At 42.1% G+C, this 14,678-nt stretch overlaps 1 protein-coding gene across 2 annotated transcripts in view; it reads left to right on the plus strand.

The window, feature by feature from the left end:
- Positions 1 to 14,678, plus strand: part of myo1g (myosin IG) — a 213,946-nt gene that overhangs the window by 84,875 nt on the left and 114,393 nt on the right. For both annotated transcript variants that reach the window (XM_061983202.1, XM_061983203.1), the window contains 2 exons: positions 13,727 to 13,893; positions 13,964 to 14,171. In XM_061983202.1, the coding sequence (XP_061839186.1) occupies positions 13,727 to 13,893; positions 13,964 to 14,171 (375 nt within the window). The remainder of the gene's footprint in view (positions 1 to 13,726; positions 13,894 to 13,963; positions 14,172 to 14,678) is intronic.

Genomic DNA, 14,678 nt, shown 5'->3' on the forward strand with positions numbered 1-14,678 from the left:
CGATCCGATCCAAATATCGGATCGGGACATCCCTACTGGGGGTCAACCCATCCAGATCCAATCCCAGGATTTAGAGAAAGGAGGGGCGAGCAGAGCCCAAGAAGAGTCTCCTCATTGGCTGATACGATATATATTTAATTTTTTTTATTTTTTATTTGACAGGGACAGTACAATGAAACGTTGCTACCCATAGGTAACCGATGTCAAAGTACATAAGACTTCTAGTCACAAGTTAAATTGCAATCCTCATCCCTGGTTAGGTTTTTAAAAAAGTCAAAAACACATACATTCAAAATAATTGGCCCCATTTGTCCATTACTACACCCAGTTCTAATGCTCACAATCCTGATTTTCCTTAACCTCTTAAGGCCCAAGCTGTTTGTTTACATGCCTTTTTTATTTCTCTTTGCTATTTGGGCTTATTGGACCCTAATTAGAATAAAAACTAAGAATCATCTTTTTATATGATGTACTTAGTCCATAAGTACACAAACTTCATGTTTAGTGACATGCTAATTCTTATTTTTACAGTTTTTTTTCCAAAATTCCATTGTATGTTATACTCTCCTGACACCACCAGATGGCAGTATAAGTGTCCACATAAGCGGCCATAAGACCCCAATTCAGTAGTGTACACAATTTTGGAAGTAAGAGCTAAAAAGTGCTGTCCACTAGAGATGCGCGGATAGGCAATTATTTCATCCGCAACCGCATCACAAAAGTCGTCAACCATCCGCCATCCACCCGAACCAACATTTTATCAAAACCGCACCCGCCCGTTGTTATATATCTAATATAGATGATGCAAGGCATTAGTGAGGTTATAAAGCTTTTGCCTGTAAAGAAAGGAGACTGATCCAATGGAGCAGAGACATTCAATGCGTGCCACGCATCTCTTGGCCACGCATTCATGGCTAAGAGATATTAATGCGTGATAATATTATTTATCATTATTATAATATTATTGTCATTTCCATTAAGAAAGTGTTGACTATTGTTGCCAATGCCCTCAGATCAGGAGTGCGTTCCTCACACTTTGTGTGCGCAGTTGCAGCAAGCAGAACGAGGCTTTTAAGAAGTTAAAAAAATGTTTTAGAAAGACTAGGCCTATATTTTCGTTAGGTAAAAAAAATGTTCTGAATTTATTTCAATGAATATTAACTTGTTAACGTTATAATGCTCAAATAGGGACGAGGGCGGGGTGCACAGTGAAGCAGTGAACAATTTCGCGACAAAGATGAACCTTTTATTGATTGATCTGCAGCCATGACAAAATATCAGACAATCTCCATTGTCAACGACAGGCAGGAAAATAAAGATGAACACATAGCCTATGTTCTAGGCATAGGCTCATACGTTTTTAAGTTGAAATAAAAAAAATAAAAATAAAATGTGCCTCATAAGCCTTAGGCTGTCAATCACGCGCACAAACTTAAATTATACGATAACATATGTATGTCATCTCTATTTAAACAAAAATAAATAAAATAAATAATAATAATAAATTACCTGCAACTTATTGGCCAAGGCAAATAGCTGAAGGGGGGAAATCAAACCCATCAGACTGCACTTTATCATCAAACTTGAATTATAATGAAAATAGACAAAGCAGGCTAAATAGACTTACATTGTCGCCAATCGGAGATGCGCTTCACTTGAAAGCGAGGCCAAATAATTAACACACATAGTAGTATATCTCCAATAGAAAAAAACCCACAATAAACAACGTAATTGGCTTAATTCCTTTGCATTGTAGTGCGCCCAAACAACACGTAACCATCAAAATTATTTAGCTGACCGAACTCAATATAGGTTGGACATGGGCTTATTTGGTATAGCCTATAGGTAACGTAGACTAATTCCTTTAACATATCCAACCGTATGTCTACTTACTTTTTTTTGTTAGCACTATGCAGGAATAAAATGGCATCTACAGTGCCAGGATTCTTGCGAGAGCGCCTGGCCTCTAAAATGCGCCCTGCTGCGCTGAAGGAGCGCTCACTTGCGCCACTTGTTGCTGGGACGCGGTGCCTGATGAATAATTGACTGTTTCAAAGAGTGCTGCTCGTTTTTCGTATGTGGGCAACAACATTTAACTATGTATTAGAGATGCGCGGTTTGCGGGCACAACCGCGGAGTCCGCGGATTATCCGCGGATCGGGCGGATGAAATTAAAAAAAATAAGATTTTATCCGCGCGCCGGTCGGGTCGGGCGGATTAATTAGATTTTTTTTTTTTTTTTTTTTTTTTTTTTGTGGGTGGCAGTTAAACCAATTGGGAAATATATATACATAGTTAAATGTTGTTACCCACATACGAAAAACGAGCAGGCACCTGCTGCATATGCCACAACAGAAGAAAAAGAAAAGAAAAGAGATGGACACTTTTACGGAGCGGAGAAGGGACGCCTCGCCGGGGTCCGGGACCGAGGCCCCTCCCCCCGAGAGGGCCCCACCGGGAGCCGTAGCTGAGGCGATCCGCGAGAAGGGCCCGACGCACGTCCAGGGTCACTACCGCGCCCACCGCACCGACACCCCGCCTCGTCCGGTAAGCAGCTTACCTGCCCGCCACCCCCGTGGCCGGGGGCTCGTAACATGGGTCACTCCGCGCGCTCCGCCCGCGCAGCTTACCTGCCCGCCACTCCTGTTGCCAGGGGCGCGTAACAGGGGTCACTCCGCGCGCAGTGCGCTCACGAAAGGGGTGGGGCTCACCCTGGTTTATATAGAGAGCAGGACGGTGGCCATGGAAGTCGGAACCCGCTAAGGAGTGTGTAACAACCCACCTGCCAAATCAACTAGCCCTGAAAATGGATGGCGCTGGAGCGTGGGCCCATACCTGGCCGTCGCCGGCAGCGAGACGCGCTTGGAGGTGCGCTCAGCGCGGCTCCCATATGATTGTGCACTGGTGTGCGTCTGGGTCGTGACAGCGTGGCACGCGAAAGTCTGTGCTGCATTGGATCAGTCTCCTTTCTTTAACAGGCAAAAGCTTTATAACCTCACCATACCTGCCAACTTTTGAAATCAGAAAAACCTAGTAGCCAGGGTCCAAGGGCCGCAGGCCCCCGACGCTAAATGATTATTAGCATTCAGACAGGTTAAAATGTTGCTAAAACCATCACTTTTCTATCAGTCACAGTGACTTTTCAAAACAAAAATATTACAGCAAAAATCATATGGGTTGATTGACATGTTTATTCTGTAAGCTAACTTCAATAGTTTGAAATTATTTTGACAGTTAATGCCAGTTATCCTGTCAACCTTTCACAAGACTTCAATTTGTTAATTGAAAGTATAAACAGTATAAACACTTTTTAAAGTAAACAAATGGTAAAACAGTACTAAACAATTCCATAAAAAAAAAAATTGGTGTCATTATTAACTTTCTGTCCAAGTTTGTATAATCTACTGCCTTGTTCAATTGTAAAAAATATTCTGTGCCTAAAATTCACATTTCTATCACAATTATCATACTGTAAACATGGTAAGCTAACTTCATTAAAATTAATAGTCCTGTCAATAGCATGGAATTACAATTCAAATGTAGTTTTTTTGTAAGCCTTTCAAAAGAATTCAAAATATGAAACATTAATGAAAATTAATTGAAGCCATCAGACACTTGAAAAGTGGCACAGCGCATCTCTAATGTAATCATTTGAACTTTTCAACAGAAATAGCACTGCAAAAATATTAAGGACATACTTCTGTATTTTGGTAGTTATGCTGTCAACATTTAACAAGATTTCTTCAACTTGGACTTGAAAGCATAAATAGTATAAACACTTTTAACAGTATGTCGTGCTGTGAAATACAGCCGACAGGATTGCGCACCAAACACGAAGCAAGGCCAAAGCGCATGCATGGTGCAGGAGAACAAAGGACTTCTTTCATTTAAGGTTTGTGATAAACCATCAAACTCATTCGTTAAAAGGACTCTATAGTAATATAAAGCGAATTTTTCTGGACATTATCATGCAAGAAAAGTTTATTTTTGGGACCGCGATCACCGCGTAATGATTTTTAAAGGTTGCATTACAAACATGTAACTGTCCCATGTGATCAGCCAGTGCGATTGGAAATCCATGCTCAATTATTGCCTCCGTAAATAAAACTTCGGGCGGGTGCGGGCGGATGGCGGGCGGGTGCAGTTCTGATCAAACGTTACATCGGGTGGATGGCGGATGGTTGACGACTTTCTGACGCGGTTGCGGATGAAATAAATTGCCTATCCGCGCATCTCTACTATGTATATATATTTCCAAATTGGTTCAACCGCAACCCGCCGGCATCTATTTAAAATCTATTTTTACCCGCCCGACCCGCGGTTTATCCGCGGACTCCGCGGTTGTGTCCGCAAACCGCGCATCTCTACTGTCCACGCATGTGGCCACTAAGCCTTTAGATTAATGCCACTTTTTCAGTTTTGCAGAGAAAAGCTTAATGTTGGACTGTGACTTTAACTCCAGTGGCAAAGAGTTCCACAGATGTGAGGCCTTCACTGAGAACGCAGACTGACCCAGAGTGGTCTGGCATATAGTAAAGCGCGTAAACTTGTGTGCTGTAAAGTATCGCTTGTGGAAATATCGCAATAACTGCGCTTGCCTTTACAGCATATACTACTGAAAAAAACCCTAAAAGAGGACATTTAGAGGAAGAAAATCCTGCAGATTGCGCCTTCAAACCTCTTTATATATTCAAATGACCTTAAAAAATAATTTACAATCCAAAACAGAGACTGTTTAAGCACAAATGTCTACTCTACTATGCACAATTGATACCTATATAAACTATATTTTTGAATATCGGTTATTTTGCAGTTTGATCAATGTTGTCTAAAGATTATCCATTGTTATCATGAAAATGTGCACAGTAGCGTTAAAACAGTTTGTAATGGCGCACAAGCATCGTACATCACTCCACTCAGTGCACCCACTTGGTTTCTCAGTCCTGTAACAAGATAGCGTGTCCCTTGGACAGACCTGTTGATGTGAAGCCATCCATCTGCACTTCAATGTGTCTTTTAATAAACCCAGTGCTAGATGAGCCTCAGCTGCTCCGCCCATCTAATTGAGCTCATGTCCATCATAGTTAGCAATCACTCAATTGGCCAATCAAACGTCATCTGTGCAAAGCACCCGTCAAACACACCACTGAGGTTTAGGGATGACTCACCAGCCATGTGTAAAATATACTTGACAAAACATTGCGACATGTGAGACTAGTACCGTATTTTCCGCACCATAAGCCGCCCTGGGTTATAACCCGCGCTTTCAATGAACGGCATATTTCAAAACTTTGTCCACCTATAAGCCGCCCCGTGTTGTAAGCCGCATCTAACTGCGCTAAAGGGAATGTCAAAAAAACAGTCAGATAGGTCAGTCAAACTTTAATAATATATTAAAAACCAGCGTGATGTGGGCGCGCATGGAGTCGTATATCAACATGGACGGAGCTGCGTGAAAAAAGCCACCCGGCCTCTTCGCGTAAACTTAAACTTCCCTTAACCACTCGCTCATCTTTTCTTCATCCATCCATCCCTTCGAGTTAGCTTTTATGATGACGCCGGCTGGAAAGGTCTCTTTTGGCAAGGTCTTCCTTTTGAATATCACCATGGGTGGAAGTTTCTGGCCATTAGCATGGCAAGCTAGAACCACAGTGAAGGATGACTTCTCATTCCCTGTGGTGCGAATATTCACCGTACGTGCTCCCGTTGTATCCACGGTGCGGTTCACAGGAATATCAAAAGTCAGTGGAACCTCGTCCATGTTGATAATGTTCTCTGGCCGGATCTTTTTTTCAGCTATCTTGTTTTTACAATATGCACGGAAAGTAGCCAGCTTTTCTTGAAAGTCTTTAGGCAGTTGCTGTGAAATAGTAGTCCGTGTGCGGATGGAGAGATTGCGTCTTTTCATGAACCGGATCCCTGTCGCTTAGTAGGAGCCATTTTGTGGTCTTTACAGATGTAAACACACAAAGGAAATGAAACGTAATATCCGCGCGCTTTTTCTTCTTCTACGCGGGCGGGTGGTTGCTTACAGTAGAAGAAGAAGCGCTTCCTGTTCTATGGGGGCGGGTGCTTACCTTGGCGGTTGCTTGCGTAGAAGAAGAAGCACTTCCTCTTCTAAGGGGAAAAAAGATGACGGCTGTTTACCGTAGTTGCGAGACCGAAACTTTATGAAAATGAATCTTAATATTAATCCATATATAAAGCGCACCGGGTTATAAGCCGCACTGTCAGCTTTTGAGTAAATTTGTGGTTTTTAGGTGCGGCTAATAGTGCGAAAAATACGGTAATAATATGAAGTCGGTAAAATGTACAGAATAAAGAAAGTTTAGTTAGAAGGATTTAATTGATCTTTGAACTTAGAATTCTGCCAATAGAATTAATTCATATAAGATTAGGGATTATAAGTAGTACCTCAATTTTAATGGGAGACAGGTCTGGACTACAGTTCCCCCACTCTTTTACTACGACGCCACGCTGTTGTAACACGTGCAGAATGTGGCTTGACATTGTCTTGCTGAAATAAGCAGGGGCGTCCATCAATCAATCAATCAATCAATGTTTATTTATATAGCCCTAAATCACAAGTGTCTCAAAGGGCTGCACAAGCCACGACGACATCCTCGGTACAGAGCCCACATAAGGGCAAGGAAAAACTCACCCCAGTGGGACGTCGATGTGAATGACTATGAGAAACCTTGGAGAGGACCACATATGTGGGTAACCCCCCCCCTCTAGGGGAGACCGAATGCAATGGATGTTGAGTGGGTCTGACATAATATTGAGTCCAGTCCATAGTGGATCCAACATAATAGTAAGAGTCCAGTCCATAGTGGATCTAACATAATAGTGTGAGAGTCCAGTCCATAGTGGATCTAACATAATAGTGTGAGAGTCCAGTCCATAGTGGATCTAACATAATATTGTGAGAGTCCAGTCCATAGTGAATCCAACATAATACTAAGAGTCCAGTCCATAGTGGATCTAACATAATATTGTGAGAGTCCAGTCCATAGTGAATCCAACATAATACTAAGAGTCCAGTCCATAGTGGATCTAACATAATAGTGTGAGAGTCCAGTCCATAGTGAATCCAACATAATAGTGTGAGAGTCCAGTCCATAGTGGATCTAACATAATAGTGTGAGAGTCCAGTCCATAGTGAATCCAACATAATACTAAGAGTCCAGTCCATAGTGGATCTAACATAATAGTGTGAGAGTCCAGTCCATAGTGGATCTAACATAATAGTGTGAGAGTCCAGTCCATAGTGGATCTAACATAATAGTGTGAGAGTCCAGTCCATAGTGGATCTAACATAATAGTGTGAGAGTCCAGTCCATAGTGGATCTAACATAATATTGTGAGAGTCTAGTCCATAGTGGATCTAACATAATAGTGTGAGAGTCCAGTCCATAGTGGATCTAACATAATAGTGTGAGAGTCCAGTCCATAGTGGATCTAACATAATATTGTGAGAGTCCAGTCCATAGTGAATCCAACATAATACTACGAGTCCAGTCCATAGTGGATCTAACATAATAGTGTGAGAGTCCAGTCCATAGTGAATCCAACATAATACTAAGAGTCCAGTCCATAGTGGGTCTGACATAATATTGTGAGAGTCCAGTCCATAGTGGATCCAACATAATAGTAAGAGTCCAGTCCATAGTGGATCTAACATAATATTGTGAGAGTCCAGTCCATAGTGGATCTAACATAATAGTGTGAGAGTCCAGTCCATAGTGGATCTAACATAATATTGTGAGAGTCCAGTCCATAGTGAATCCAACATAATACTAAGAGTCCAGTCCATAGTGGATCTAACATAATATTGTGAGAGTCCAGTCCATAGTGAATCCAACATAATACTAAGAGTCCAGTCCATAGTGGATCTAACATAATAGTGAGAGTCCAGTCCATAGTGGATCTAACATAATATTGTGAGAGTCCAGTCCATAGTGGATCTAACATAATAGTGTGAGAGTCCAGTCCATAATGGATCTAACATAATATTGTGAGAGTCCAGTCCATAGTGGATCTAACATAATACTAAGAGTCCAGTCCATAGTGGATCTAACATAATAGTGTGAGAGTCCAGTCCATAGTGAATCCAACATAATACTAAGAGTCCAGTCCATAGTGGATCTAACATAATAGTGTGAGAGTCCAGTCCATAGTGAATCCAACATAATAGTAAGAGTCCAGTCCATAGTGGATCTAACATAATAGTGTGAGAGTCCAGTCCATAGTGAATCCAACATAATACTAAGAGTCCAGTCCATAGTGGATCTAACATAATAGTGTGAGAGTCCAGTCCATAGTGAATCCAACATAATAGTAAGAGTCCAGTCCATAGTGGGGTCAGCAGGAAACCATCTCGAGTGGAGACGGGTCAGCAGCGCAAAGATGTCCCCAACCGATGCACAGGCGAGCGGTCCACCCCTGGTCTCGAGTCTGGACAGCCAGCACTTCATCCATGGCCACCGAACCTGTGTGTCTCCCCCTCCACAAGGGATAAGGGAGAGCAGAGGAGAAAAGAAAAGAAACGGCAGATCAACTGGTCTAAAAAAAAAAGAAGAAAAAAAGGGGGGCTTATTAAAGGCTAGAGTATACAAATGAGTTTTAAGATGGGACTTAAATGTCCATGAAAAATACCTCGCTTGGATGGCAACATATGTTGCTCCAAAACCGGTATGTGTAAGTTACCCATGCCTTGGGCACTAATACACCCCCATACCATCACAGATGCTGGCTTTTACACTTTGCTCCTATAACATACTTGCCAACCTTGAGACCTCCGATTTCGGGAGGTGGGGGGTGGAGCGCGGCGTGGTTGGGGGCGTGGTTAAGAGGGAAGGAGTATATTGACAGCTAGAATTCACCAAGTCAAGTATTTAATACATATATATATATATATATATATATATATATATATATATATACATACATCCTGAAAATATGCAAACAGCTGTGTTTAGATAATTGATACTTCAAACTTGCATAAATAAATATTAAGGAATATAACATAACTTGGCTTCTGAGAGCTTCAAAATGTAATGAATAAAATGCTAAAGTTGTTGATAAACAAGCAATTATTTTAATAATTAAATATGGTCATTTTAAATGAATTATTATAATTTAAAATTAATTATTTCAAATATGTTTATTTTAATGTATAATTCTATGGCTGGATGTAATAAGGAGTCAGAAAAAATACAATTAATTTTGATGTTTTTAGCAAAATATAGTAAAAATGTATTTAGTTATTTTAAAAAAAATTAATAAATATATTTATTTTTTAGGTAAGATAAACATAATAATACAATTTGTCTCTAGTCTGGATGATTTAGTTCTTGTCACCCTGTTGTCCTCCCGTCGTGGAAAAAAGGCTGTCCTCACTCAGGTCCTCATGGACCTGGAGGGGGCGTGGCCTCCAGCTCCGGCTGAAAATCGGGAGATTTTCGGGAGAATATTTGTCCCGGGAGGTTTTCGGGAGAGGCGCTGAATTTCGGGAGTCTCCCGGGAAATTCGGGAGGGTTGGCAAGTATGTCCTACAACAGTCCGAATGGTTCTTTTCCTCTTTGGTCCGGAGGACACGACGTCCACAGTTTCCAAAAACAATTTGAAATGTGGACTCGTTAGACCACAGAACACTCAGTCCATCTTAGATGAACTCGGGGCCCAGCGAAGCCGGCGGCGTTTCTGGGTGTTGTCGCTTTGCATAGTAGTTTAAACTTGCACTTACAGATGTAGCGACCAACTATAGTTACTGACAGTGGTTTTTCCTAATGTGTTCCTGAGCCCATGTGGTGATATCCTTTACACACTGATGTCGCTTTTTGATGCAGTACCGCCCGAGGGATCGATTCGCCACTTAGGTGCAGGGATTGCTCCAGATTCTCTGAATCCTTTAATGATATTAGAATCAGAATCAGAATCAGCTTTATTGTCATTACGCAAGGTAACGAGATTGAGGCCATTCCATACAGTGCGATGTGTGCATGCTAGAAAAACAATGTGCAAATATATAAAAATATAAACAATGTAGAAGTGCAATGAATATGGTGTGAAATGAATATATACACGAAAAAAAAACAAAAAAAAAACAGGGTGGTTGGTGGAATGGGTTATTGCACCGAAGAGAAGGCACTTATGAGGGACAATGGGGCAGTCTGTTCAGGATGGTTATGGCCCTGGGGAAGAAGCTGGTGATGGTAGATGGTAGATGGTGAAATCCCTAAATTCCTTGCAATAGCCTGGTTGAGAAATGTTGTTCTTAAACAATTTTCTAATGCATTTGTTGACAAAGTGGTGACCCTCGCCCCATCCTTGTTTGTGAATGACTGAGCATTTCATGGAAGCTGCTTTTATACCCAATCATGGCACCCACTTCTTCCTAATTAGCCTGTTCACCTGTGGGATGTTCCAAATAAGTGTTTGATAAAGTCTTTTCTGCCACTTGTGCCAGCTTTTTTGAAACATGTTGCAGGCATCAAATTCCAAATGAGCTAATATTTGCAAAAAAATAACAACGTTTTCCGGTTTGAACGTTAAATATCTTGTCTTTGCAGTCTATTCAATTGAATATAAGGATTTGCAAATCATTGTATTCTCTTTTTATTTACCATTTACACAACGTGACAACTTCCACTGGTTTTTGGGTTTTGTATATGAATTATGTGCCCATAATTACATTTGAATAATCACATTTAACAACCTTGCAATTGCGGTCATTTTCTGGAAAAAAAAAATCATAACTAGCTTGAGATAATTCAGCAACTTTTATTTTGATAGCACAGTGAAAACCTCCTAGATCAGTGTTTTTCAACCTTTTTTGAGCCAAGGCACATTTTCGGCGTTGAAAAAATCCGTAGCAGAAATCACTAAAAAACTAAACTCAGTTGACAGTAAAAAGTCGTTGTCGCAATTGTTGGATATGACTTTAAAGCATAACCAAGCACGCATCACTATAGCTCTTGTCTCAAAGTAGGTGTACTGTCACCACCTGTCACATCACACCCTGACTTATTTTGAGTTTTTTTGCTGTTTTCCCGTGTGTACTGTTTTAGTTCTTGTCCTGTGCTCCTATTTTGGTGGCTTTTCCTCTTTTTGTTTTTGTATTTTCCTGTTGCAGTTTCATGTCTTCCTTTGAGCGATATTTCCTGCATTTACTTTACTTATTTCACTTTTAGCAATCAAGAACAGTTGTTTTTATCCTTCTTTGTGGGGACATTGTTGATTGTCATGTCATGTTCGGATGTACATTGTGGACGCCGTCTTTGCTCCGCAGTAAGTCTTTGCTCCGCAGTAAGTCTTTGCTGTCGTCCAGCATTCTGTTTTTGTTTACTTTGTAGCCAGTTCAGTTTTAGTTTCGTTCTGCATAGCCTTCCCTAAGCTTCAATATCTTTTCTTTGGGGCACTCACCTGAATCTGGGTATTATCTTCGACCCAACTCTCTCCTTTGAGTCACACATTAAGAGTGTTACTAAAACGGCCTTCTTTCATCTCCGTAATATCGCTAAAATTCGTTCTATTTTATCCACCAGCGACGCAGAGATCATTATTCATGCGTTCGTTACGTCTCGTCTCGACTACTGTAACGTATTATTTTCGGGTCTCCCTATGTCTAGCATTAAAAAATTACAGTTGGTACAAAATGCGGCTGCTAGACTTTTGACAAGAACAAGAAAGTTTGATCATATTACGCCTATACTGTATATACCTTTATATACATATATACATATACAGGTAAAAGCCAGTAAATTAGAATATTTTGAAAAACTTGATTTATTTCAGTAATTGCATTCAAAAGGTGTAACTTGTACATTATATTTATTCATTGCACACAGACTGATGCATTCAAATGTTTATTTCATTTAATTTTGATGATTTGAAGTGGCAACAAATGAAAATCCAAAATTCCGTGTGTCACAAAATTAGAATATTACTTAAGGCTAATACAAAAAAGGGATTTTTAGAAATGTTGGCCAACTGAAAAGTATGAAAATGAAAAATATGAGCATGTACAATACTCAATACTTGGTTGGAGCTCCTTTTGCCTCAATTACTGCGTTAATGCGGCGTGGCATGGAGTCGATGAGTTTCTGGCACTGCTCAGGTGTTATGAGAGCCCAGGTTGCTCTGATAGTGGCCTTCAACTCTTCTACGTTTTTGGGTCTGGCATTCTGCATCTTCCTTTTCACAATACCCCACAGATTTTCTATGGGGCTAAGGTCAGGGGAGTTGGCGGGCCAATTTAGAACAGAAATACCATGGTCCGTAAACCAGGCACGGGTAGATTTTGCGCTGTGTGCAGGCGCCAAGTCCTGTTGGAACTTGAAATCTCCATCTCCATAGAGCAGGTCAGCAGCAGGAAGCATGAAGTGCTCTAAAACTTGCTGGTAGACGGCTGCGTTGACCCTGGATCTCAGGAAACAGAGTGGACCGACACCAGCAGATGACATGGCACCCCAAACCATCACTGATGGTGGAAACTTTACACTAGACTTCAGGCAACGTGGATCCTGTGCCTCTCCTGTCTTCCTCCAGACTCTGGGACCTCGATTTCCAAAGGAAATGCAAAATTTGCATGGTTGGGTGATGATTTGGGGTGCCATGTCATCTGCTGGTGTCGGTCCACTCTGTTTCCTGAGATCCAGGGTCAACGCAGCCGTCTACTAGCAAGTTTTAGAGCACTTCATGCTTCCTGCTGCTGACCTGCTCTATGGAGATGGAGATTTCAAGTTCCAACAGGACTTGGCGCCTGCACACAGGCGGGGGGGGGGGGGGGCACAGGTCCGGTGGCCATGGATGAAGTGCTGGCTGTCCAGAGTCGGGACCCGGGGTGGACCGCTCGCCTGTGCATCGGCTGGGAACATCTCTGCGCTGCTGACCCGTCTCCGCTCGGGATGGTGTCCTGCTGGCCCCACTATGGACTGGACTCTTACTATTATGTTGGATCCACTATGGACTGGACTCTCACAATATTATGTCAGACCCACTCGACATCCATTGCTTTCGGTCTCCCCTAGAGGGGGGGGGGGGGGTTACCCACATATGCGGTCCTCTCCAAGGTTTCTCATAGTCATTCACATCGACGTCCCACTGGGGTGAGTTTTTCCTTGCCCGTATGTGGGCTTTGTACCGAGGATGTCGTTGTGGCTTGTGCAGCCCTTTGAGACACTTGTGATTTAGGGCTATATAAATAAAGATTGATTGATTGATGTTCGGATGTACATTGTGGACGCCGTCTTTGCTCCGCAGTAAGTCTTTGCTGTCGTCCAGCATTCTGTTTTTGTTTACTTTGTAGCCAGTTCAGTTTTAGTTTCGTTCTGCATAGCCTTCCCTAAGCTTCGATATCTTTTCTTTGGGGCACTCACCTTTTGTTTATTTTTGGTTTAAGCATTAGACACCGTTTTACCTTCAAACTGCCTCCCGCTGTTTCCGACATCTACAAAAGCAACTAGCAACCGGCTGCCACCTACTGATATGGAAGAGTATTACACGGTTACTCTGCCGATCTCTAGATAGCACCGACACTCAACAACAACACATCATTTGCAGACTATAATTACTGGCTTGCAAAAAATACTTTTTTAACCCAAATAGGTGAATTTAGATAATCTCCCACGGCACACCAGACTGTATCTCACACAGTGGTTGAAAAACACTGTCCTAGATAATAACCTGACGTGATAAAGTTGACAAAGCCTTTGCCTTTCAGGAGCCGTACTACGTGCGATGCATCAAGCCGAATGAACGGAAGTCCCCCCTGCTGTTTGACGACGCTCGCTGCCAGCATCAGGTGGCCTATCTGGGCCTGCTGGAGAACGTCATGGTCCGCAGGGCGGGATTCGCCTACAGGCAGCCATACGCTCGCTTCTTGCAACGGTAACAGAGATACTGATGACGATTCACTTCATATTGACTCCACGCTGATGTTTAATGCAACGTTCTATAGGTATAAGATGACGTGTGAGTACACTTGGCCCAACCACCTGATGGATTCGGACCAGGAGGCGGTGGAGGCCATCGTCAAACAGCACAGTTTCCAGGACGACGTGGCGTACGGCCACACCAAGCTGTTTGTGCGAACGCCCCGGTCTCTCTTCACTTTGGAACAGGAGCGTGCCGCCCTCATCCCCATCCTGGTCCTTTTCCTACAAAAGGTCAGCCAGCTCGCCTTTGCATAGAATCACATACCTGCCAACTACTCCGGTTTTCCCGTAATTAGTACGGTTTTCATCAACCTATTCCGGGTTACGGTTGCAGTGATAACAAATACGGTTTTTCATTAATTAAAAAAAAAAAAATTTTTTTAAATGCGCGAGGCTATTTATAGCACCGCTGCCAAGCACGAGGCACCAGTTGCCAATGTTTCCAAACGAGCGAACGATCATGGAATCAGCCGGAGAAAAATCGCAAACGAGTCTTAAACCGAAAAGAAAACTGCAGTCATTCCGTGAAGAATATTCAAAAGCCTTTATTATCCGTTCCAAAAAGGGTGAAAACTACGCGAATTGCACCTTGTGCAGACAAGATTTTTCGATCGGACACGGAGGAATTAGCGATGTAAAAGACCACGTTGGGACAAAAGAACACAAGTCTAATGCCGTTGCTAGCGATACAAGTGGAAAACTTTCGACGTTTTTTCGGATTTTAGCCACAAAAAGGTA

Source organism: Nerophis lumbriciformis, linkage group LG21 (genome assembly GCF_033978685.3).
Source record: "Nerophis lumbriciformis linkage group LG21, RoL_Nlum_v2.1, whole genome shotgun sequence".
NCBI lineage: Eukaryota > Metazoa > Chordata > Actinopteri > Syngnathiformes > Syngnathidae > Nerophis > Nerophis lumbriciformis.